This window comes from Maylandia zebra, linkage group LG17 (genome assembly GCF_041146795.1).
Source record: "Maylandia zebra isolate NMK-2024a linkage group LG17, Mzebra_GT3a, whole genome shotgun sequence".
NCBI classification, from domain to species: domain Eukaryota; kingdom Metazoa; phylum Chordata; class Actinopteri; order Cichliformes; family Cichlidae; genus Maylandia; species Maylandia zebra.
Genome location: NC_135183.1, coordinates 29,884,199 through 29,911,551, shown reverse-complemented (window position 1 = coordinate 29,911,551; position 27,353 = coordinate 29,884,199). Strand labels below are relative to the sequence as shown.

The 27,353-nt window shown below is 39.7% G+C and overlaps 2 protein-coding genes across 3 annotated transcripts in view; one reads left to right on the top strand and one right to left on the bottom strand.

The window, feature by feature from the left end:
- lrtm2a (leucine rich repeat transmembrane protein 2a) overlaps positions 1-27,131 on the top strand; it is a 30,025-nt gene extending 2,894 nt beyond the window's left edge. Inside the window, exons 2-7 of the mRNA XM_004548233.5 lie at positions 6,153-6,352; positions 19,733-19,962; positions 20,490-20,615; positions 21,151-21,239; positions 21,732-21,889; positions 23,024-27,131. Coding sequence (XP_004548290.1) covers positions 6,268-6,352; positions 19,733-19,962; positions 20,490-20,615; positions 21,151-21,239; positions 21,732-21,889; positions 23,024-23,544 — 1,209 coding nt within the window. The 5' untranslated portion in view covers positions 6,153-6,267 and the 3' untranslated portion in view covers positions 23,545-27,131. The remainder of the gene's footprint in view (positions 1-6,152; positions 6,353-19,732; positions 19,963-20,489; positions 20,616-21,150; positions 21,240-21,731; positions 21,890-23,023) is intronic.
- cacna2d4a (calcium channel, voltage-dependent, alpha 2/delta subunit 4a) overlaps positions 1-27,353 on the bottom strand; it is a 99,390-nt gene that overhangs the window by 39,442 nt on the left and 32,595 nt on the right. The gene's annotated exons all lie outside the window — the stretch shown is intronic.

The window sequence follows — 27,353 nt, the reverse complement described above, 5'->3', positions numbered from 1 at the left end:
TGTGAAACCACTCATTAAATGATTTAGATAATATCAGCTGCAAAGGATTTAATGAGTCTGGGTGATATTAATGATGCACTTAACTAAATGACAAATTTTACTCTTAGCCTCTTACTCCTAAGCGCTACTGTCAGATCTGGGTGGTGTTCAAAAAAAATGAGACTAGCTAAGATTGTATGTGATATTAGCAAAAACTGATCATTTACACAGAATAAAAGTAAAGAAAGCAAAAAAAATCATGACATAATATACAGTTACAATACCAAGACAATGAGTGTAAATAAAAATAGCTGTCAGCTGTCCAAACCTATCTGAAGCATAACTGACCATCTTTAGCAGGTTCTGTTTATCCACAGCTGAGGGACACAAGTCTGAAAAAGTTTTGTCTTGGAAAGAATTTTCCTTGACCTTGACATGGTGTAATATCGGTTCCATACTTATTAAAATCAACAGCATATGTTCAGTGAAATTCAACTCTTGGACAGAATGATATTCATATGAATGTTCAACATGTGGCTGCATACCCACATGCATGTGTCATAATATATCTGTACATATAACTGTACCATGTGCCTGTCAACACATACAGTACGTTGCTCTTTTTGTACAGCTACTGGCGTGTGGTTAGGCGTGTGTGTGTGTGTGTGCCATGTTGCCCCAATCTCTTCCCTCTCCAGTGTAACAAAGCCATTAAAAATTGATTTAGGGAGCTTGGCTGCCTGGCTCTGCCTTTGTCAGCAACCTGCACGGTTACACGCACATTTAACAATGTATTTGCACTCAAGTGTTTTCATGATTTTGTATTCCCTGTTAGTTTTGTATGCATGTCTGTGTGTATATAAGAGATTTAAAAGCATGGCTTTAAGTCAGGGATGTCAAACTCATTTTAGATGGCGGGCCACATCCAGCCCTCTTTGATCGTGAGTGTGCCGGGCTGGTGAAACTCTCCTTTCTGTCAATATGAAGAAGTTTGACTTTACATTTATGTAATGTATAGAATTGTGTACACTAGTTTATCTGTTGCTTAATTACTGTGGTCCAGTATGGATGGCCACGTGGGAGCTCTTTATCAGCCAGAAAAGCTGTAAAACTTATTAAAATACAATTTAAAGCTCAAAATTTATGCCCTCCCTCTTATTTTAAAAACATCCAGTGGGCCGGTTTGCATGCCCTGAGCCGTATGTTTAACACCCCTATTTCAAGTGAAGAATTTGGCTATTTGCTCAAAATCTACACACCTGCATCCAAACAGACATAAACGCACCTGCCTTTGCACACAGATATATAGAAATGAAACTGGATGACCTCCAGCTGAACCCACTAACATGACAAATCACGAATGATTAAAGCTCTTGTCAAGGTGTTTAAGTTGTCTCATTGCAGATGACCACAGTGTAGAAAAGAATTGATTTATTGCTTACTGCCTCTTGTAGCACTGAGTATCTTTGTTGTACATTATCCATCTGTTCTGCATCCTAAAGCATTTGTGCACATTTGCTATGGAGACATAAGACATGGATGGATTGAGCTCAAGATGGCAAAATATAAACATGTCTAGCTACTGTAAAAACATCACTCAGACATAAGGTTTGTTCCGATTCTTTAAGTTGCTTTGTTACATGAGCTGATAATCTTGTGGAGGACACATATGCATGTCCTGGAAATTGATTAGCAAGATCACAAAGTATAAACCTGTCAAGCATGAATGAAGTTAACTCGCTTCCTCACTATCAACAACCTCCTGCCATAAATGAGAGGAGAAACACAATCTGCCTGATTCATGTGTCTGCCCCAAGGCGTGTGGTCAAACGTTGCCCTGCATAAAGTCTCTGCGGTATGCAACTGCAGCCTGAGTGAGTACAGCAAAGAGTTAGTGACAAAAGTAGAATGTAAAGAGGAGAGGAAGAAGAGGAGCTGAGAGGAGGGGAGGAGGTGTTACGTGATTCCTCAATAGGCAGGGTCACTCTGACACCCAAGTATTTACACGTGTATGTATATAAATGCGTGCATAGGTGCATGTGTAGATTTTGGGTGCCCCCTGTCCAGGTCAAAAGAAGGTTTCTGAGAATAGCCTGGCAGGCTTGATGCCACATCACCAGTAACGTGGCTGCAAAGGTGACCTTCTGCTACACCTTCAATACATCAGTTCCAGCATACATAGGCACATGATGACATTTTGGCAAAGCTTAACATGAATGAATTGCAAATTTTAACAATTCAAATGTTATTTCACATGTGAAATTCTGGACTATTACTGATCTTGCTGATGAAATGCAATGTTTTGTTATTTATTCCCCAGTTTGTCCCACTTTTAAGGTCTTCAGCACTGTTGTTGTAACAGAACGAATAAGCATTGGCCAGTGTGATCAATAAAGTTAAATTTACTAGTCAAGATGCCCAAAGGGCAATATCGGCTGAAATATTTGTACCTCCCTCCAAAGTAGTTTAAAAATGGCAACACTAAGCTAATGAACGGCAAAAGAGAGGCCAAAAAAAATGTCAATCGCTCTTTGTCTAATAACCAGATGTGAGTTCCTTTCACTGTATTTGCAGCCATTTAGAAAAAATAATGATTTCATTGTTTTACTTGCTTGCAAAGAAAAGCACTGTTTTCCCTCCTTTGAATAAATCAAAACATAAACAGAGCCATGAATCATCTGAAAAATGGCCAACATAAAAACCCAGGCACCAGTTACAGTTCCAAAGGTGAAAAAGGAAATAAGAATTATTTCACACAGAAATATTCAATCTGATGGAAAATTAGTTCACAAGCATGAAGTTAAATCTTTGAAGAATGCACTCTTCAAATGATATACATATGAATTCTGCTGTGCCGAGGCTGTATAGGGGGCTCAGACAAGCAAGGACCCAAAAATACCCACATTTTGGTGAGTCTGTTAGTTTTCAGTCGTTAATTAATTGTAGAGACTTAAATTTGAATCACTCAGTCACAGTATCAACCAAGGTAATGTAGCTTTACAAGTCACACCCTACCAGCAAAATCAAAAATGAAACATTTGCGGCTTAGAGCTTAAACCAAACAGATGAATCTTCCAGAAGTTCCCTCCATTGCTCATTAATGCTTCTGAGTTTTCCAAAAGAAGCTCATGTGCTCAGTTAAAAAGAACAACTGAAATTTCCCAGTAGAGCAGAGCTAATGTGACTTTAATCACATGCAGGAAATCCATCTGCTGAATATCCTCGGTGCATGCCTCTGTTCCTTTGTTAAGGAGAGAAAGGGACCGAGAGGAAGAGAGGGAATGAATGAAAGCCACGAGGAGAGAAACGAATGCTGAATAAATGAAGGTCACAAAGAAAGAAAAAAAACAGGAATAAATGTGGAAATATAAGAAAACATACCAAAAGAGAATCTAAATAAAGAAACGCAACATCAGTTTAGTGCTTTATATTTTCCTCAGTGTCTGCCAGGTACTAATGAAAATAATGATACAACAAATAGGACAACTCAAACCCACACATACACATGCAAAAACACTAAAGAGGTGGTGCAGAAGAATTTTTATGTGCTTCTGTTTTACCCATTGCCCTTATTTTTACCTCCCTATTCCTTCTGGTATTTCCTGCCTTGTCTCTATTTTTCTTTTTATCCTTTCATCACTATCTTCTTACTATATCTCCTTTCCTCGTTATCCCACCTAATTCAGTGACTCCACCACTTTTTTCTCCTCTCCCCTAGTATTGATATACAACCAATTGCAATTATCATACTGACAACTGATTAGCAGACTGATAGAGCACATTGATCGACCGATACTTCTCAAAGTAAGCCTCCATGCACAGAAAGTTGAACAACACAACAGCATTATCCTCCAGCTACCTCGGGTTATTTTTCTTAACATGGCTATTTAAGGTAGTACAGGTGTAAATTAACAGTTGCTGCACATGTATCATCAAATGAGTGCAAATCACATGCGCAAATGCACCTTTGCCTCTGTTTTTTGTAAAGCACTTTGGTATGCCTAAGGCTTTTAATGTGCTCTATAAATAAAGGTTGTTGTTGTTGTTGTTGTTCAACTCGACAGCGAAATGAACCGTGTGGAAAAAGTCGGCCTGAGTTTTCCCTGCAAACAGCTAACCATCGAACAACAGCCTAATCTGATTAGTGAGATATTTCACACACTGCTGATTGGGTTGTGATGACACTTTGGGAAAAAGGCACATCTCACAGCAGCACACTCTAGCATTTTCAAAATTACACTGATTGGCCCAGGGGGGAGGGGGGTTATGAGTCAACACTGTGCCATGTCAGTCATGTCATAAGAGCTTTCTCCTATGGTAATTTCCCACTTGTAAAGACCTATTTTCACTGCAATTACTCAACAGTGACAAGAAAACTTTGTTTTTAAGCATGTGAGATAAGTTTCACTACAGTGATGTAATTGACACAGGTCATTCATTTTTCAGTCCATCTATTGAACTGATACAATAAACTTTTTTCCTCTCATTTCCTCTCTTCCCCTCTTCCACCTAGCTGGTCATGGTAGATGGCTGCCCCTCCCTGAGTCTGATTCTGATTTCTTCCTGTTAAAAGGGAGTTCTTCCTCCCCATTGTCACCAAGTGCTTGATTACCGGTGAATGCCTGATTATTGTGGTTATCTATCTAATTTTGTAGAAATCCTAAGGCAAGGGTTGCTTTGAATTGGTACTATATAAAGTAAACTGTACTGAAATTAGTTTACAGAGTTACAAGTCCAAACAACAACACATCTAGCTCTATGACTAACTCAAACAGGCCACAAAGACAAGTTTATAGTTTATAGCCGATCTCAGTCCATTCTACACATCCAGTTGGGGGCATTAACCTTGAAAGCCAACTAGGAGTGACCCTTTAAGCTTTTTTCTGAACTGAGTGGTTCCTGTCATATTTCATGCATGCTTATAGAACAAAATAACTGGGTTTGCATGAGAAGTTAGTGAGGGTGGTCACTGTCTATGCAGCTACTTTTGGAAAAACCAGTAAACTATTCTAATGGTTGTTAAATCATGTCTTTATCGATATATACTGCCGTTTCAAAACTGGTTTTTAATTAAATCAAATGTCATCTTTATGGGGGAAAGACTTACTAGTGCTTCGACCAGGGTACAGACGCAACACATCTAAAAGTCATCTTTCAGCCCACCTTCATCCCTGCTCCTCTTTTCATGTTTCATGTTTATCTGTTCTCACTCATGCCCTCTGTTGTGTTCTGGATCTTGCTGCTGCCTTGCCAATCTCATCTTTACCACATATGTGCGAGAAACGAATGGCCAGAAAGTCCAAGAACAGACCCGACCTAACAAATATGGAAGATCGACAGTCTTCTTTGAACTCTATCATAGTCCTAACTTAACTTAACAATATAAATATAAAAAAAAAACACCATAATATGTAATTATGTTTTCTGCAGCATTCTGCAATGAGGAGGTTCTGCAGATTTGCTGCCTCTATAAGGAAATCAATGAGGATAGTTTCACTGTTTCCTTTGCTAAAAGTTTTGTTGATTTTTTTTCATAGACTTGCCAAGCTGAAGCTTTAGAGAGTATGAGCAGCATTGTATCACCTTTTGCTGTCTTTGCTCAAGGGTAGTTCTGTAGCCCCACAATAACACTTACACTTGTTTATTCTTTCCATTCATCTCTTCTTTTCCTTCCCTCCCACTTTTGCTGTAATTTACAGATTCTACATTTATCCATCTCTCTGTCTCTCTCTCACTGTTGTCTTCCCATTTTCCCTCTGTGTCATTCACACTTTGTCTCTCGGTGCCAGACAGTTAGCACTAGGGGGTCTGTCTGCATTAAAGGCAAAATGATTGTGTAGACTAAAAGAAAAAAACATGTGTTATTTATGTCTATTATGTACCAGTGGTTTGTGATGACTGCATGCGCATACATAAATATGCACACTTGCCAGGATAGGTGCAAACGCAAAAGCACACTTTTAATGTATCACAAACATGAGTGTTCGCACACACACAGTATCCTGCTGCTTTAGCCTTCACTGCTGACGGCATATGGGAGTGCGCATGCATGTTTGCACGGGGGTTTTGGCAACCCGTGAGATAACAAATCGATGCGATACGGTCTCGGGATCAGGATTTGAGGTTGGATTGTGGATGTGTTTGTCATACTTGTCTTTTCTCTGTCTGTTCAGGTGATTTGGTGTGATTTTTCACATTCACCACATTGTCGGGAGCCTCATTCATGGCGCCTTGACACCGCTTCCACAGTCCCGTCCCTCCATCAGAGGAAGGCCGCAGTGCTCTGTCATGCCCCCCCACACCCACCCCCCCGGGGGCACTGGCCTTCCCCCAGCTAGCGCCACTATCTACCACTGCTACTTGGCCAAACCAGGTGAGTCAAGAAAACAAAGAGCAGATTAATAGGGACAAAATTGAGTGAGATTATGAAAAAAAAAACAAGAAGAGAGGAAAACATGCTGTTCCTCTCCGACTCAACTCCAGTCTATTTTATTCACGTCTATTGTACTCCAAACTATGCATGAAAGGAGGAACACTGTCTGTTTTGACAGCTGCTAATATTTGCATGCCAGCATGATTGAACACACACATACCCACGGACATGCGCGCACTCAAAGGACAAGGGCACTGAGCATACTGTGGCCACGTGCCAAGGCTTCCACAGAAATGCCACATTACTGTATTAATCCAGCCAGTGAGATGTAGTGATATGATATTTTCTTTCTTTAATTCACCCTATCGCTTCCTTTCCGAAACAAGATTTCCTTTCCTTTCACTTATTGTCTTTGTTTTTTCTGCATCTCACTCCTTTTTTCACCTGTCACCCTTTGCCTCTTCCTTTTATTCCTGTCCATCCCTGCATCCAAGTCTCTTTGGACCCATTATCTTTTTTCTTTTTTCCCCCCTTCGTCTCATATTGCGCGTACACTCAGTCAAAACAAAAATCCATCAGAAGTCGGGTGGCATAGCAACAGATAGGACAGCTGTATGCGTGTGTGTGTGTGTTGTGGAGCAGACAGTGGCACAAATGGTTCTCACTCTCTGAGCGATTCCAGCCAATTTTTCAGCTAATAGGCAAACACAAGGGCACTCCTTTCCTCTTTTGTTTTACATCATGCGCATGCTGAAGGAGCACATGCTGTAAATGAATGGCTTTACAAAAGAGAGAGACTAAGAGAACAGGGATCTTTGTCTTCCTGTTGGCGAGGTAAGGTATTATTGGTCCTGAGGTGTCTGGGGGGGAAAAAAAGACGCCCCCACAAACTGCTGTGTAACACCGAGGACACTAAATAACAGGGCAACACTATGTGTCTGAACCTCCAAACACCCACACAGAAACTCTAAGTCAACAGATATGCCTCCCTCTGAGCTTCTCGTTGTCTCCATACCAGCACCTTATACCTCTTCCTTTCTCTCTCTACCTGCACTTTACATTTTCTCCAACCTTCTCTCATCTCCGTATTTAATTCAAATCAGTTTAACTCGGATGCCTGCGTAAGCTTTAGTAGCATATTTGCTGTAGGGTCTACTCTAAGCTGTTCAGGAATAGTAATTCCTCTAAAATATTCTATCTGTCATCAAACGTCTCAGAGCCTTTCCTTGCAATTACACTGAATTAAAAAGAAGCACGCTGTGTTGATGCCAAAGCTCTCTCTCAGTTAAGATAAATGCACTTGATCGGCACATAATGTGCATTACAAATATTTCCAAACTCTTTGAAAACAGGTGTTTTCCCTGTCTTCCCTCTGCTTTTTCAATGTTGTTCTGTATGCCTCTTGCAAAGCAAAGAATCTCCCTCCGCTCTCTCCACTGAGGCTGTAATTCAAACACATACATATACTATATAACTTACTGAGAAACGGATATATCGAGAGTAGAAAGCAGTAAGAATTTCATTACATCAGCGCCAGCAATGACAATCAAATCATGAAGCCCACGTGTTGCTGAAGAAGTTCATTCAGAGCTAGAATTTGACAGGGAGGATTTGAAACTACGTGTTTCCACTGAATTGTCATTATAATTCTGCACGAACTGCAAAATGCTGAAGAATGGTGTGTTCAAAGGACAGAAAATGGATTAAGAAGAAAAATGGAGAGAGACTTTTGGGAAGTGTTTGTATTCTTCAGCGTCTGCTAGTTTTGGCCTTGATGGATGGAGGCTGTGGCAGACATCTTGTGGGTGTTCTGCAGTTGTTGTGCCAAATAAAATTATCAAATGCAAAAATGTATTTAAATGCTTTACCCTTTTTGTCTGGAAAATTGATACTCGGATACTAACTGACACTAAAATTACTATAGGATTAGATATTTATTTGCAACAACGCTGATATCAACAGTGCCGCACAGAACTCCCCCCATTTTCATTGAACCGTTATCACAACCTGGCCAGCACACACGCTAACAAGCTGTTTAAGTATTAGCAATTACCCACATTAGCTGCCATTATCATTAAGGTAGTGGCTAGCAGCTATGGCTAATGATAAAGTTAATGTGCAAGCTAGGCAACAAACATTATCAGGCCTGCTCAGCTGTAACTGGCAATGTTAATTTAACAGGATAACACAATTATTTGTCCTTTAAAAAGTGTTATGTTTCTCTTAAAGTCTCAGATTAAAGGAAAGAAAAGTTTATCAGCAACTACACCGAAACAGTGGCAGCCTACTTTATCAACTCTATTTGATCATCTGAAAATATGATGCCAAACCACCAGAAGACAAGAAATAAACCCAGCTGCATGGTTCATGGCATGCATTTGCACAAACCACTATCACATTACTTTAAAAACAATCCCCCTTGTGGTATTGAAAACGGTGTTAAGTATTTTTCTGGGTATCTGTATCAAGTTCGAAATTCTTGTATGGTAACAACCCAGATATCTATCTGGACTTTTATATTCCCTGGTGAATATACGAGCTAGAAAAGCATGCACTCCACAAGTTTGACCAAAATCCAGAAATACTCTAAATAGATACACTACACCATCAAGAAACGTTAAAGAAAAATGGCTAAAACGGCTAAAAGAGTTTAGACATGACAGTTAAATGAGTTAAATACATGAGTGACACAAAGTGAAATACAGGGAGCAAGAAAAAACGGGGAAACAGTGGGGAGTAGAGATGAGGAGGAAGAGGGATGTGAGATCAAAGAGGTGTAGTGAAAGAGAGCAGACAGTGAGGAAGAAGGAGGAGAGGCGAAAGAGGAGAACAGAGAGGTCTATGAGCGGCACGGAGACCATATGGTGCCTCCAGGACTCCACCATCCCAGCAGACTGTGAGACTCTTCTGACACATACACACACACTTGCACACAAGAAGGTATCAGTTAATTCCTACTCTCTCTCACACACACACATAAGCATACACAGGATCTGACTGTGAGCTTATGTGTTTGTTCCAACCCCAAACAAAGCCCTGGCTGCAGAGCTTCTAATCAAGAGAGTGATAGTGAAAGAGAGAATGACAGCAGTTGGGATTTGGCTTTGAACAGCGATATAATACACTGGCTGGGGTTACAATATTTGCTTGGAGTGAAGCCATAATACCATGACTTAGCATTATGCTTGGAGTACAGCTGTAATACAGTGCACTGACTAAGGGTGTAGCATTAGGTTTGGAATTTAGCCATCACAGTTAGTTTAGCCGCTTCAAACTGACTGCCATTAAAAACAGTAAAATGGCTTCAATAAAAAGTACTTTTTGGTCGACCTGCAGCAGCTACCAGGTTGTTAAACTGATTGATTAACAAAGTGTAATGATTTAGGGTCGATTGTAGGGTAGTCAAGATGCATACCAAATGAGCTAAAATGCCCTTTATCTCAGAGTCCCAGGATAAACTCCCACTCAGCTAGACCTTTGCTGCTTGTCATTCCCTGTTCCCTTTCCCCCCCGTTGCCTATCTCTGCTGTGCTGTCTAAATAAAGGCGAGAGGCAAGAAAAAAAAAATCCCTACCACCAGGTGGTTAGTAGCTAGTGGCACTTTTCAACCCTGCTGTGATGTTGGGTTTGGCATGAAACCAACCGCAGTGGGACACTGTGTGTGTGCAGCATTAGGGCTGGAGTAGAGGATCATCCCTTCACATAGTGTTATATGAGACTGGAATGACAGCTCGTTGGCAAACCATACAAAGCATCTGGCTAATTCAAGTTTGCGATCAATAGCTATTTTAATGTAAGGCAAGAAATAAATAAATATCCTAATTATTAAAGTCAACAAAAAACAAAATTGCTTCATTAAAGTAAAATGAAAGAGGATTTCTACTCTTTATTGTTTCTTTGTTCTATAAAAAAATGTAATTAATATTGTTCCCCTTTACTCAATATTACTTCAAATTTTCCATATAAACTTTTCATATTTTCTTATATGTTATTATATTTTATTGGGGTTTTTTTCTGTGCATATGTAAATATCATCTGCTAAAGGGTCACTGTGGCTTGCTCCCATAGCCAGCTTATTAGCTGTGTCTTGTAATATGGCGATTGATTGTGGCGAGCTATAATCTAGTTTGTTGTGGCCCTAATTTTGTGACAGCTCGGCTCAAAGGCATGCAGAAATCTCCCATGCATATACCCGCCAGCTCTTTCTTTTTTACCACTGTGTGGTTAGATGCAGGTACAACAGGAATGTGCCAGATGAAACACACAAATAAATGGTCCTGGCCTACTTTCAAAGGACACTGGCAGGGATAAATCCACTGGATGGTGTTTGTGGTGCAGATAAATCCTAAGCCCCACAAACAGCATTTTAACACTCGCCAAATGATAGAGATACAGTATCACACTCACAGCACATCTAGCACAGATCTAGCTTGACACTGATAAGCTATAATGATCATAGCAAGGCTATTCCTGACAGAAAATACTCCTTTCCTGGCTAAGTAATCACAGAAAATGGCTGATAATGGTCCTAAATTAATGGTCGATAACACAGCGTTTTGAGATGTCCTCATTTAGTCCTTGTGAAAAAAAATAAAAGCCTCTGAAAAGGTCATGCAATTAGGAAAAAAAAGATTTCTAGCACTTTGGAACTAATTCTAAATTCAGGATCAGAGCAGCTACTTCAGACCATTCTAAATTTATATATTACAATCATATAAAAAGGAGGGTTTTTTTCAGTCCTGTGACTGAAGTTCACTCTCACTGCTTCCACAAGAATTAAGAGGGTAAGGAGCAGTCAGGTGCTGCTAATTAAATGCACTTCAATTATTGATTATCTATAAAAACAGATGTTTGCAGGTCTGGAGCATTCAGGTGTGTGTAAACACAAAGCTGCATTTTTCCAGGGAGTGGATGTCTCAGCAAATTCACCCCAAGGTCAGACCATGCAGCTGCATCTCATACTTTACAGGGGTCAGTTAGCATGTTACAGGTTAAAGTTTATGACAGTACAATTAGAAAAAGACTGAACTGAACAAGCGTTCAGTTCAGTTCAGTTCAGTTCAGTTCAAGGGAACGTGGCAGCACAGCTTAAGTTCGCAAAGTTGCATCTGAACAAACCGCAAGACTTCTGCAATAGCGTCCTTTTACAGACAAGAGCAGACAAGTATTCTAATGTGAGGCCATAACATTTACATGGGTCATGCAACAAGACAATGATGCCAAGCACAGCAGCAAATCTCCAACAGAATGGTTAAAAAGAATCAAAGTGCTTGGATGGAGTACTGTCTTTTTTAACAATACTGTGAATTCAATTCTAATTATATGATGCTAAAAATTTAGTTAAAACACATTTAATTACAAAATAGCCAACTGAAGATTCAGAAAAGAAACTGGCATAAAAACCACAGCATGACAACTATTTCATATATAGAAGTTTGCGTGTGTGTGTCTGCGTGTGTGTGGATCAATACCATCTGCCTATCCATCCTGTCTGAAGAATGAGTGGGCATACATTACGACTTGTCACACATCCAAGGCAAAGTGTATTCTATTCCTGTCACGTTGATGCTGATGCGACATCAAAAGGCGGACGTCCTTCTTTTTCGTTCCAAAATTTGAATGTATTCAGCCTTGAACTACAGCCCTGGTGACTGGTCAGTACATAGTGCATCAAAGAGCTGGTGTTGCAGTGAAGTACCACGTGCAGCAGCTCCAATGAAGGTGTTGACACTGCCTGAAAATGATGCTTTCTTTTGCCAAAGCATGAATTCGTGGACCCCCCCCCCCCAACTCCTTTTTGCTTTATCTCTTTGTCTTACCTGCCACTCTTGCTAATTAATAGCCACTATCACAAACAACAATGTCAATGCATGTCACACGCTCCCACGAGGCCCACTGTTGTGTGAACGAGCACGTGTTCCACTACAAATTGATACAAATAGCAGGAATTAGAGAGGCAGATCGGCCTACACATTACCCACTCCCCGCTGCAAGTCAAAATAATGATACTGTCTTACTGCCGCATCACAGGAGAAATGGACAGGGGAGAGAGACTGACGCAGCAGGTGGGATAAAAATGGAGAATGAGAGCAGGGCTGGAGTAAACAGGAAGGAGAGAAGAAAGGGAGCAAGAAAGAGAGAAGGAGAGGTAATTGGAGGTAATCCTACCGGAAGAAGAGGTTTAAAAAAAATCAAGATTTGCAAGAAAACACTCTCTCCTCTCCTCATCACAGTGACAGCAGGAGTACAGCCTAAACCCCTACACTGTGTTCCTGCTTATCCTTAAATGCTACCAGTGTGTTTGTGAGTCAGTGTGTGCGACCATTACTTCCTGCGTTTGGTTAAGCGATTATAAACGGATGTGCCTGAAAGTCAGGCGGAAAGGTGCATGACAGAAAATAGATAATGTGGGGCAAAGAAGAACTTCTTTCCTCTCTTATCTCCAATAACATTATATGACTGATAATGTAGCTGTACTGATAGGAGCCTGACATTGTACAATATCTATCTATCTATCTATCTATCTATCTATCTATCTATCTATCTATCTATCTATCTATCTATCTATCTATCTATCTATCTATCTATCTATCTATCTATCTATCTATCTATCTATCTATCTATCTATCTAAGCCAAAAACACATGTAGTGCTGCAGTGTATTGTGTGTGTGTGTAGAGGTATTAACACACGCAGTCACACACACACACTAGCTGGCTATTTTCTGTCTGCTAAGTAAATAAGGTCTTGGGTTACAGTTGAGATCAGGCATATTATAGCCTCTGAGAAATTACATGGATGTTGCTGCTGCTGCTGTAGAAAAACAGGCAACATTACAATTCATGTTCTGATGTAATGCAGATGGTTGATTTCACGTTATATATGACAGGTTTTAAGATATTTGTTGTGTGCCATTCAACTTCAGGAAAACCACACTAGTCACTAACTGTCAATAAAATGCACCAAACACATGCTTTAAATGATATATACTTACATAATAATATATAATATTTGTACAGCATTTATCATATTTAAGGTGATATGAAAATAAAAACAAACAAGGATTAAAGCAGATTCTATAACTTCAATACAAAATACTGAAAGTGTGCGAATGCAACGGATTCATAGAACTACAAGGGCAGGTTGCTTGTTTAGGTTGTTTTTCCCCCCCCCCCAAAATACATTTTTGCCCTTTTCCCCTTTGTTGTGAGAAGACAGTGGACAGAAGAGTAGAAAGCTGGGAGAAAGATCAGGGGCCTCGGGGCAGATTCCAACCTGGGACTCTGCATTAGCCTTAAGGGCACATTAATCACCTGCTTCACACAAACCAGTGCCCTTACCCAAGCGTTTAAACAAACAAAACAGTCACGGAAAAAAATTAATGTGTACATTCAAAAAGCTGTAACCAGTAACAGTTTATCTGATTTATCACCTGATCACAAAATTAGCTGGATGGATGCCTGGATGAGGACTTTTGGGGTTATTATCTTATTCGCATAAAGGTGTGCTTTAACGTTATATCAAGGGCGTTATGTGGTATTGGCAATTGTGCCAAAAATTAAACTCTAATAGCAGCAATGGATTTGTTTTAAACTCCGAGCATAATGAAAAAAAGAGTGAAGAAACACGGGCCTGTGAGTCTGCTGCGCGGAGGACAGCTGGTCCTCCTCGTAACAAGATAGCAGCAAGTCTGTCGCTTGCATGGAAAACAGCTTGGCCCTTGGTAACATACAACTGGGCTCAGTAACAGTAGTGCCGGAGCTGATGACATCATTCCTGGGTTCAGTGTCACCCAAGGGCCCTTGAATATAAACTTACAGGCACAAGAGGCCCCTGAGGTGTCAAAAGCCGTTACCTTGGAGACATTGTCAAACATTGCCAGGTACACAGGACTGCAAAGGTCATCCCATACTGTAACATGTAACAACGATACTGTACTGCTACAAAAATTCAGAGGATACTGTAAAGTAACATATTCATCACAACATACAGTAATGCTATTAGTTTCACTTCTTAATTCAAGAAAAGAAATAAAATAAACATAAGGTGAGTCTGAGAGCCTGGTCAGCACATCAGGGCTTTTCCTGCATATAAAAGAAAGAAAATCACTAGCATTGTAATAAAATAAAAAAAACAGTTTTAAGTGGTTTTAAGTGGCATTTAATTTACTCAAACATAAATATATGTCATCCTATCACATGGCCTGTTATAACAGGAAAATGCATTTATACCGTTCAGTGAGATAGTACAGGCTCTTTGCTTAAATGCCCAAAAGCTCGATTTTGAACCAGAGAAACTTAATTTAAAAAAGCATTAAACTTACAGCAATAAGGTATTTAAATATAGTAGTGTAACAACATTAAAGAAACAAAACAATAGTAACCAAAAAAGTCCCTTTTTAGTTTATATCAAGAAGTTACTGTCTTACATTAAACTGTAGTTTCAAAGTATGTACAGTGCAGAACTTTTGTCCGTTTAATTAAAACGTGCATGTATTTCCATGCGTATGTCAGCACCAGCCATGACCCTGCAATCCTTTCCATATACAGAGAAACTATATAGACAGAAATCGCTGCCAGGGAAACAACTGACTGCGCACAGAAACACAAGGACACACATGAATATGCAAACATACACTGGCAGGGATAATCCTCTTTCAGAGATTACTTACGATAGATATGCCATTTGAACTCTCGCACAACTTCAAACACAAAAACCAGCACACATACATTGTAAATGGGTGGGCAAGCTATCATGTTAATTAAAAACAAACAGCTCTAATGATCAGTCGTTTTATTAAAATATAACTGGAAAGTCGGAAAAGAGGTTAAGAAATATGCATTTTCTTCATCAAGAGAAACTCTTCAGCCTTCATTAACAATTAAGAATGTGCCTATTATTGCACAAACACACTATATTTTCATTCTAATATGGTAAGAAATATGCATGGATTTGGAATCCAAGGCAGCAACCATTGATTATTAATACTCCTCAGGTTTGAGCTGCTTGGTGTCTAAAAGTTTCATGACTGTCACTTCTGACAACAAGATGAGGCTGTTTAGAATCTGACGAGCGATACTGCCCTTAGAGTTGCCTTGATCGAACACAAACACACTTCTGCATTTTAATGCTGCGTCTTAGTTTGTTTCCCATCGCTGAGAGCATCGCCAGCCCACACTTCCCAAGAATGTCAGCGCTTTTACAGATTGTGTTAGGGAATTCTTATAAAAGATTCAGTCTGAAGTCTGTTTGGACTGAGCTAAACTGCACAGAACCACTTAACTTATTTGGAAAGAATTCTCCCTGTCTTCCTCTAAATGTGGCAGAATATTTCCCTCCTTCTGGTTTGGCTGTGTGGAGCGCTGCATCAGAGAGGATTTGGAGAAGCTAAAATAAGCCAAAAAAAACAACAACCACCACCTCCACGAGAGCAGCTAAAACCACTCATAAATGTTGGAAGATCTGCTTCAGCACTGAGGGGAGGGTTGCAGCGGATCAAAGTCAAAGTCAAAGTCAACTTTATTGTCAATTCTGCCACATGTACAGGACATACAGAGAATAGAAACTACGTTACTCTCAATCCCTAGATAAAATAGCAAATGATGAGGATGAGTTATAATGTACAGTAGCAAAGGGATGGGAGAAGAGAGGGGCGGTGTTAGGCAACAGATATGAGAGAGTGGAGAGAGAGGAGGAATACCTTTGCAAAATAAAGCAAACGTATTCTTTGGTGCACAAAGACGACCGCATTTTGAAAATGTGACATTATATGAGAGGAGAAAAATAAACACAATTTCTCTCTCTCCAGCTCCGTTCTGCTCTCTCAGTTGTATAACAGTGCTTCTACCTCGGAGCTACATTATCCTCGCAAATCTCCTGCACTACTGTACCTTTACAAATAGCTCCAACCTGTTTTGGGAAATTCAAAGCCACTGTATAGCAAAAGCCTTCTAGATTCCTACTGAGCTGCTGGAGTGAAAGCCTGGCACTCTAAAGCGTTTCCACTACAAAGTCAGACGGCACAGGAAGCTTCGGGATACTATAAAAATCTCTCCTTTTATCCATTTGTGAAGTGGAGTTAATTTTTCCCAGAGATTAAGATTATACTGTAGGATAGAGAGAGTTCTAGAGCACTAGTACTTTTTTATGAGGGCACAGCCTTCACTTGCTGAAGCTCTTTGGATCAGAATGTAAAATAGGGCAATGTCCTGAGTGAGGGAGGTCATGTTCTGTCTGGAAAGGAAACTGTGAGAAAAAAGGGACTATTTCTGCACCAGTGCAAGTCTAAATTCTCTTAATCATGTAATATTATGATTAAAAGAATTATGTAAAAGGAACAAATGAAGTGCTTAGTTAAATTTATCAAGAATGAGGGAAAGTAGCTCACAAATAAGCTAAGAAACCAAAATAGCAATTCTTGCTTGGAAACAACTTTAATTGCTACCATCATCTAAGAAATTCAAGATTTAAAAAAAATGGGGGAATGAGCTTTATTTTGTCTTGCAAAGTTTTTAGATGAGAAACTCTATACCACTTTCACATGATCAGAAGTTGGTAAGATCACTCCCCAGTCACACAGGCCTAAAGAACAGTTAGCAAACCATCTGGCAATGAGAGAAAAATGTGTATTCCACTATTACCTGAGTTGTTTGATGGAGGCTGGTGAAAGTCGCTGTGAAATCAACCGCTAAAGTCCCATTCACCATATCTGGAGACAGGTTAGTGACCCTCTGGAAATCACTAGAGTGTATTCCGCAACTGGTTGGAGACTGGTTTCTAAAGGCTGCCGGCAATCACTAGCATGAAATTGGTTGCACAGAGGTATGTGGTCCTGTGCTGGTAGTAGCAGTAAGTCACAGCGTTCTCAGTTTCTGGTTTGTGTTTTACTAATGGTTAGCAGTTACTTAGTTAGGGTTTGTTTTCAGACAAGTTGATGAGTAAAATGCAAAATATGAGTTGCCAAGGCAATCTGATAGTGACAAAAGAAACTGCAAAGTGGATCTGGTGCAGTTTCACCTGGTGATAGCCAGCAACTTTAAGCAACCGGTTGTGGCACACAGTACATTTTTCCTTGGTGACAAGATTTTCCAAGTGGTTGCAAACTCATGAATAGCCAGGCAGGGGAGGAAAACAACTAGCTTAGAAAAAAATCATGCTCTCGAAAAAATTGGTATTTTTCTTGGATTTGAAAAGAAAAGAGGGGCAAACAAGAAGCAATAACTTAAAAAAAGACCTTTTAAGATATTTGTTGGATGATAATTGTTAGAACAGGAAAATTATAGTTCTAAATTACTGAGTGCTGACTTCTATTTAACTGCTGTAGTTTTAATTATATTGCAAACTCCGAGTGAATAATCTCATTTTAATTTCAAATCTGTTTTTGGCTTTTATCAGTAACATTTTAAGGCTATTAAAGTTTATCAGTAAAAAATAACTGAAATAAAAAGCCAATTCTGTTTCACAATGATGCTTTTGTTTTAGGCTTTTGTTATAAATCAAGCAAATTTTTTTTCTTTACAGTTTTAGCTTAAAGAGTTTAAAGTTTTAGAAAAGACAATAAAATAAATTTTGAATGAATATACACTGATTATGATTTTGGCTATAGCATTTTATCCTATAGAATAAAGCTCGTTTAGTGTATGTGCTCAATAAACTATACAGTAGACTATATAACAATTCGACATGAGACTACAAATACGTCCATTAATACATTTATCTCAGCATCAGTCAGCCCTTCATTCCATTCTGAAGGACTTCTCATTTATGATTAATTAGGCTAAAGTTCACTTTCTGGTAGTGAATTTCTTGGTTTTCTTCCTCACTGAAAGTCAATTTAGAACCAGTTCAAAAGGAATAAAACTTTATATTATTAATGCTCTTTCTCACTGCGCCATAACAAACTTCATATTTTATCAGTAATGAGATACAGAAGCCCTGAGGAAAGAAAAGCGGCTTTAGAAGAATGATATGACTTTCATATCACTCATACCTTCTGACCTTCATCATGTTGTTTTCTCTTTTTTCAGCTATGTGGTCTGGCAACCAAAGATCTATTTCACTGAGATTTGTCATATTCAGAGCGTTAAATGCCATCTGAACCACTGTGTGTGGTGAGGGGGGGAATGAACCTGAATGCAGATAAAAAATAATATAACAACAAGGGAGTGAGCGAGATTTAGTGTGGCAAAAGGGAGTTGTGCGCTAAAAATTAAATGCTAATAATATGCAGATGATGTAAGAGATGAAATCTGGTGGCAAAACAAAGAGTCCTGTCAGGATGTAGAAAGTGCTGTGTCTGTGTCTGGAGTATAGACAAAGTGGTTTTCTTAATATTACGCTTTGTTGCTGCTTAACACACAAACACATGCCCACACACACATACACTCACACACACTCATGCACAGAGAGAGATAAAGCCTAAGTCGTGCCGATAAGCAATTGGATGGAAAGAAAGTCAGCCACTGTAACGAGACACTGAGGGAATACAGAGCAGTGCCGAGAGACTTGGAGTGAAAGGGAATGAGAAAGATAAAGAGACTCGAGTGGGAGAGGGAAAATTATTGAAGGGAGAGAGAGACAGACAGATGTTAGGTCACACAGAGAAACAACGAGAAGAAGAATGAGTAAAAAAAAAAGTTTGAAGTAATAAAAAAAGAAAGAACAGTGAGGAAAACTTGAAACAAAGAGGAAGGATGTAACAGGAGAAATAAACAGAGATAATGAGCAGAAATGACGAAATGACGGTAGTCTGCAGGAAAACAAGGATCTGAAAATGAAATAAAACAAAGGGGATTTCCCTCATGAGATGCACACAAACACACACAGAGAGAAGGGAAAGAGAGACACGGTAACTAGTCTGAGTCTTGTTTTGGTTCAGCTGTGATAATTCAGGCGGAACATGTTTCAAGTTTGCATGATTTCTCAGATTTGTAGCGGAAATCTCTTCTGCAACTTTCAATCAGACAGCGATGAATCAGATTCTCTGTGCAGTTTCTAAAACGCTTTCTAAATCATGGAAATGAAAAATCAAATCAAAAACCACTTCTCCGAGTCTGTTTCCCTTTCCTCTTTAATTCTCGTTTACATCTTTCTCTACATAAAACTGTACAGTTCTGTGTATTTGACACAACTTTAACATCCTCACTGGCATCAAAGATAATCATTGTTTCTGCTTCCTATTAACGTCGTAGATTGAGAGGCTGTTTCACAGACACTTACCATGGGCTGGATAATGATTCTTGCACTTACTTTTTAATTAAAGTCATAATCATAATTTACACTTTCCCTCCAGTCCCTTCCGGTTGTACACATAATTGAAATAATAATTCACAAGTGTGTTTTCTCCTTCCTTTGCTTCCTCCCTCCTTCTCTCTTCCCCCAGTCTTCCTCTGTGTCCTCTGCCTCCTAGCTGCATTGCTGCCGCCAACCTGCTCCTGCCCTCCTCCCTGTCTCTGCTCCTCGGACAGCCTGGTGGTGGACTGCAGAGGCCGGGGTCTCTCCTCTCTGCCTCCCTTGCACCTCCTGCCTCCAAGGAGCCGCTCACTCCTGCTAACCAACAATAAACTCGCCTCGCTGGGAGCAGCTGCCTTTGCTAACCTCACTTCTCTGGAGGTTGTGAAATTTTTCTTTGCCTCAAAGCTGAACATGTTGTGGGTTGTTGTTACATTGTTGTTCATCACTGTGTGTGCAGCACAATAAGTGATATTGTCTGGCGGATCTTATATTGAGCAAACTGCAGAAAACCTCTGATCTCAGTCTGAAAAGTTAAGAAAAAGTTGACATTTTCAAGGTTTTGCAGGAAAAATTTGCATTTACTGTGGGTGGCAGAAACAAAACAATTGATAGTTTCTGTGCAATGAATACAACCTCATTAGTTACAACACTTGGCTGCTCTTTATTTATGAATGTCTCTTATTTACCATATCAGATAGAAGTAATTGCTTCTGTTTCCTGTCAAGGCTTAATGTACAATGAAACGTTTGCAGTTTTTGATTAATTCAGATTTTCATACCCACCAAAACACCACTAGTTATTTTAAACATAAGTGCCAGATTAAGTTAAAGTTATTTGTAATACTCAAAAAGATCATCAGCTACCACCAGTGTCTAAATTGTGCATAATTTGCATGTGTTTTTTAGGAACTGGACCTCTCTAATAATTACTTGGATAATTTACCAGCCGGATTATTCAGAGACATGTCCAACCTGACAAGATTGACTCTGCGCAACAACTCCTTAACAGTAATGGACAGAGACCTCTTCCAGGTAGGCACTCTAAATTACACAGCACCATACTTCGTAAAGCCTTCAACACTGCTCACTAAATACAGAATAAATGGCATTATTCCAACTATAAATCACATAGGACACTCAAATATTCCCTGCTAAAATGCATGGAAAACCTGTCTTTGTCTTCCGTGTACTGGGTGATATGTATTATCATTACAGTGTACTGAATGTGACTGAAAAAGAAAACAAAGCTGATACCACAAAGCTAAAGCTTAAGCGTCTGGATTTGAACTTCACGGGCTGTGCTTAATCGAGCCAACCTGAGCAGTTATACTTAAAAGATTGGGCCCCTGTCCAGGTGTTAAATTAGTAACAAACCATTTTCCCAGCACTTTCATCCACTAAATCAGAACAGTCAGTAGGATAAGTCTGTGTCATCACTTCACTTGGAAATGTAAATTAAAATCAGTAGCTGCCAGTAGCTACATGGGAAAGATGTGTAAAGCCAGTGGGTTTTATGAAAAAAAGTGCCCAACCATCAAACAAAGGCCTGCTTTTGATGTTTCTACAGGGTCTGAGCGGTCTTCAGAGTCTAGACCTGTCATTGAATGGTCTGTCCACAATTCCTCTCGGCCTACTGGATGAGTTGCAGAGCCTAAGGTAGGTACACACCAGAATACATTCATTTACACTGATTTTAATCGGGTGCTCACTTACAGGACCAAACACTAGAGTAAGATCACGATCCAGAATTATGAACAATGTAATATTCTCTCATGAGTTACAAGGTCAGAGTCGTGGATAATGTTCCAGAAGGAGAGCGCAGAGATCTTAGTTAACATAATCAGAAGATTATAAGATTATTGTAATTTCATAGAAGAAGGTGAAAATGTTGGAAACCTTTCTGAAGACACTGTGTCTATGCTGACCAGCTGGCACAGAAACTAAGCAGCACTACTCGTGTTAGTCAGGCCAAGGCAACAATGTTGACATAACCAGTAAGACTGATAGTAGTAGTACCAAACATTTTCAGTAAATAATTCTGTTTTGTTTTTTTTCCCCTCAATTTTAAGCGTTACATACCCATACAACACTGATTATTCTGATATAATTCTACTAAACTATTATTATTATTATTACTTTTACTCCAAGGTGGCTGTCCCTAGCGGGTAACAGGCTTCATGGTTTGGAAAGGGCAGCATTTGAGCCGCTGGCCAATCTGCAACACCTGGAACTGGGCCATAACCCCTGGGAATGTGACTGCAACCTCCGCGATTTCAAACACTGGATGGAGTGGCTGCTGTACAGAGGTGGCTGTTTGATTTATGTTACAAGAACTTTTAAAGGCTACGCTTGATTTGAACTGAGGGAAAAGGACAACAGGCCGAATGGGGTCACGAAGGAGTGGGCAGAAACGAGAGGTTATGTGGCTGGGTATTTGTTTCCATTTCTTATATTATACAGCTTCTGGCTGTATAATATAAGCGCATCAGTGTGATAATGCGCATTAACGCGCTCATTGTGCGCTTCCTTGTACTGTATCCACGTGTCTCTGTGGGCTGTTAGTACATCAGATAACCGCAGCTGCTCTCCGCTCTTTCTCCTCATGTGTAAAAATCTACATTCACCTCAGTGCCTTGGGCCCCAGCTGCCCCGCTAATGAAGCATCTCTTCTCTTTTATGCTCTATTCTCCTCTCTGCTTCATTCTGCTCTCTTCTGCTTTGCTGGGCTTAACTCCTGCTAAGTTCAGTACACCTCATAGGACACTGGACATCATAAGATGAGCAGACAAATTGCATGAAGACATTTCATAGCTCAACATGTAATCATGGCAGTAGCAGTCTTGCAGAAAGTAAGACAAAGCTTGAGAGCAGCCTGTGTTGACTACTATATATGCACAGCTGTAATATCTGGAGATATTTGTAGAGAAAGATGTGTTTGTAAAAGAGTCTTCTGTCACAGGCTGAGATAAAAATCTGGGGGCTAAATACTCATTCTGTCTTTCTGTTTTGCATTGCTTTTATCTTATTGTTTCTGTCACTTAACCTGCCCTATCTGAAAATGCAGATCAATGGCTTTCTAGCATGTGACCTTGTTACGAATACTGTGTTTGCAGGGCTGTACCCTCGTGCCACCAGTGGGAATTAGTGACTCAGATATTTCTCCTGTCTACACATGCTACCGCTTTTTGCTGAAGCCAGGCATGTCATCTCATGAATTATACAAGGGTTTAGTTGAGGCTATCTCCAACCTAGCGTTGCGGGCACAGTAAACTTGGTGTCTGTGAAGTGATGTATGACTCATCCCAGTGTTGGCACAGCCACCCCCGACCAAGTCTTTCCTACGTTTTCCGTTAATTGGTAGTGCTTTACCGACATAAGGCGCTTTATAAATGACCTCTCACTGTCCTCTTGTCTCTACACCTCTGTCTCTCTCCATTTAGGGGGGAAGGTGGATGCGGTGGAGTGCACACTACCGAAAGATCTGCGTGGGCGAGACATCCGTGGCGTTCCGGTGGAAATGTTCAACTACTGTCTCCAACTCGAAGATGAGAACGGAGGGGGTGAGGGTTCTCGTTCGGGACAAGGAGGCGGTCCTCCCTGCAGCAGGAACGCTCTCAATCCCAGCGGGTCGACGCCAGTTTCTGACAGCAGCGGCAGCACTGCTGATGATTCCTCTTCAAACACTGGAAGTGGGGGAACAGGTGGAGAGGCTCCACAGGACTGCACCCGCTCTCGCTACCGACCTGTAAGCGTGCGGCGCGCCATTGGTACGGTTGTAATTGCCGGCGTGGTGTGTGGCATTGTTTGCATAATGATGGTGGCTGCCGCGGCTTACGGCTGTATCTACGCCTCCCTGATGGCCAAATACCAGAGAGAGCTAAAGAAGAGGCAACCGCTAATGGGGGATGGAGAGGCTGATGGAGAGGACAGGGATGAGAAACAGATCTCCTCTGTTGCCTAAAGGAGTGATGGCATGGGGGTTTGGCACGTCAAAGGCTTAGGGATGAAAAGGGTGAAAATTAAAAGGGCTCAAAGAGATGAGAGATGGAAGAGCTTGTTTTAAACACACAGACGGTTATAGTATCTCTCCCTGGGACTCTCAAACTGACACCTCTCCCACTTTTTGTCTTCCTTTCTTTTTCTATTTTTAACCTCCTCCACTCTGTCGTTTTCTCTAACATACTCCCTCACACACATACCTTATCTGCTCCCAGATTCTCTCTTCCATTTGGACCCGTTCTCACTGCAGTATTCATTCCCAAACATCCCTCCAACTCGCCTACCAGCCACCTACTGCTGTTGAATTTACCAGTATATTGGCTAGGAGAAAAAAAAATTGGTTCCTCTCTCTCAGTATGAAACATATCATTTAAGTAGTTACAGAACACTCATGGTGCACGGTGAGCCAGTTTTTGTAAACCTGGGCTGAGATATCAGGGATTCATAATTTGTACGGTATTGACTGGACCAATATGAGAAGAATTTCTTGTATCAGGAAGTAGCCTGCAGTTCTCAGTTTATCTGTAACCTTCTCCTTCTCAGCCTCTCCAAAGCCAGTAAACCCCTCAAGAAACCAAGACCTGAGCACAGACCCGTTTACTCTCTTCTGGACTGATCCTCCTCTGATTTCTCCTCAACCTCCAAGACCTCAAGAAAGAAACTGACATTAATGAGGAGAGCTGATAGAAAATTAAGACGATTTGTAGATGGAAATCCGATCTACTACTTTATCAAAGGAAAGATACTGAGGCTAGATCTGATATATGTAACAGAAAACCATTTGGATTTACAGATGAGCATTCATTTATCACATTAGTGGGACTCTGGCCTGTTCGGATCAGACTTCACTTTTGCTCTGGATCTTCTGTGGACTAATTCGAGCCTGGAGGTATTCAAAAGTGAAGCTGTCCATGAGATTCTGACTTGGATCTTATCAATCAGCTCAAGGAGGATTAAACCATATGACTGGAATGTTGAATTTGCTGTATTCACCTGCTTCAGAAAAAGCTCCTACTTGTTTGATGCTTAAGATGGTTATGATAAATGTCCGGACAGATCAAAAGAATCAGATCAAATCCATGTTCTGGTGTTACTTGGACTATGCTTCTGGATCAAGGAAGATTACACCACAGTTACTGAGATCCAAAGGACCACAGACTTTGCTTTAAAGCACATGCTCTTTGTTCTGAACTCATTTTGAAACTCCTTTCACCTATCAGAGGTGAAAGTTTGCTACTATGGCATAAAAAAACTCTCTGAGAATCCTGGTTTTCTGGCAAGGACTACAAAAATTCATCTATAAACTACAAACTTCAGGCTTGTGCACTTTATTTCCCTAAACAGATTCCCTCTGGCTTCTCTCTTTCCGTCCTGTCCTCCTTCTTTCTTTCTAAGATGGATGAATTGCCTGGAGGGATTATTAAAAAAGAGGGATTAAACTAAAAAAGCTGCTATTTTTACCCCTCCTCCTTCTCATCCCTTTATCTCGCTATCTTTTTTTTCTCTATCCAGTGCTATTTGAGGAGGTTTTTTTCACACTCCTTAAAGACTCCATCCTTTTGTGCATCCCTTCTCCCATAGTCTTGTCTGTTTGTTTTTCTTGAACAGTCTGCAATATGCAATGGAAGTTGCATGAAAATGTCACTGCCAAAGAGTCCTTGTGTTTAAAAAGAAAACGTAATTATCATTAATTTGAGAGGAATCGCTTGATTAACACTCGTTTCTCAGTGCAGTCACATAAACGGTTTGAATGTTTGCTCTTTACGTAGTGTTTTCATGAGTATCCCTATCTATGGCCTGGTAAACGTTATTATTTTACAGTTAGCAGAGTACAATAACTAACTTAAGTTCCCCCCATACTAAAACTATCGTTCCCTCTCAATTTGTGATTGGCTGCGAATAAACTTATATTAATAGTGTGTTATCTTATATCTGGGTATGATGCAGATACATATTATTATACTAGTCTTCTATGGTGTGTTGGCCCAACAATCCAGAATCGTTTAAAGTAGCCGTTTACGGTTTTTCTGTATCAATTCATGATGTATGTGTTTTATTGTGTTAATGGCTTCTATGTTCTGTTTTAGATTTAAATATCTGTGTAACATTTCTTTGTTGTTTCCATTTATTTGTGTTGACTAGCTGGTAAGGTTTCTGAAAGAAGCATAGAAAGAGTTTACCAGTTTATGCCTAATGTTAATCTGGTTGGGATCATTTGGCATAGAGCTCTAACATGTATTTTTTTTTTTTAATTTAATAGCAGTGGCTTTATCTCCTACAAATATTTTTTCATAATGCGACTTAATCCCTGTTTGTACAGGATTAGTATTTCCAGGAGGACCAAATTATATCCCTGCGTGTGTATTTCATGCACACAAGTAATGTCTGTGTTTCATTTAAATATACTGACATAAACTCTGGATATGATGGCAAATGTTGATTGGAAAGTACTTGTACTATAAATAATAACACCTACCTTTTGACAGGTATCTACATGTTCCTTAAATGCTCCAAAATTTTCATTTAGAATTGCCAATGCATCTTCTGTAATCTTAAACTGGAATGAGGCAAAAAAGGTGTTTAATTTTCCTAATTAAGTGATTTCCATGATGAGGCTAATATTATCACAGGAATTCTGTAGGTAGGTAAAGTAGGCATCGAGGATTGGACTTTTTACTTCACAAAGTATGGCAGAGTTGTTGTTATGATGAACGACTGGAAGCCCTTGGGTAATATTTCAATCATGTGCAAACAGAGTTATTTTAAAATAAGAAACAGTATTTGCATTTATGAAGATACTTTCTGTCTATATTGCAATTACAAAGATGTCAAAATCTGTATCTACAAGCTTATTTTTAATGGATTGTTTTTACAATATAATAACTATGTTCAATGTGTATTTAAGTTACAATGAGAACAATTTGGAAAAGGTCAGAAAAAGTAAGTCTAGCTCTTCTGGATGCAAGAGAGCTGACTGATGACCAGAAAGAGCATCTCATCATAGAGTTCAAAACACCTTGGGTGTACATTATAACTTAAAATTTGTCAAAATTTAATAACAATGGCTGCTTCACTAACCTGAAACGATGCAGAAAGCGCTCAAGCAAAAGCAATTTCCAAATTAGCTTCACATTGGACGTCTTCATGGATGCACATGCTGACATTAAATACTGTGTGATATAACCTTGAATTTTAGAGACTCTGAGGTAGCGCCGTAACGAAAGCAAAAGCTAAACTCTGTCTTTGAATCCAGAAACACTGTCCTCTCACCCCCTGGTCTGCAGGTCTTGTGTTGTTTGTAGCTAAGTATCTTAGCTAGCTTGATCCTGTTCCTATAGTCTGTGTGCATAAAGAACAATAAATTCTAGTTTGTTACGTAAAAACTGCAGCAGCCATGATGACCAAGGGCCTCTGAGACTACACTGCTCAGAAATCTACATGTGTTGTGTTGTTATGATGATTGTGATTATGACAACGATGCTATGAAGATGGTGATGAAGCATTTCCTAGTTAATATGCATTGTTTTAAATAAAAACATATCACACCTATGTCATATTTGCATTCAGTCTAAATATAAGGTTTAAAAGAATATAAGGACTATTTATTTAATAAATATAATTTGGATTAAAGAGCACATCAGCAGATATAGGTGGAATAAGTATACAATGTCAAAAACACATTAATTAGCCTATACCTTCATATATATATATATATATATATATATATATAAGATATATATGTTTCAGCTTGCAGGGGTCTTTAACCTGTCG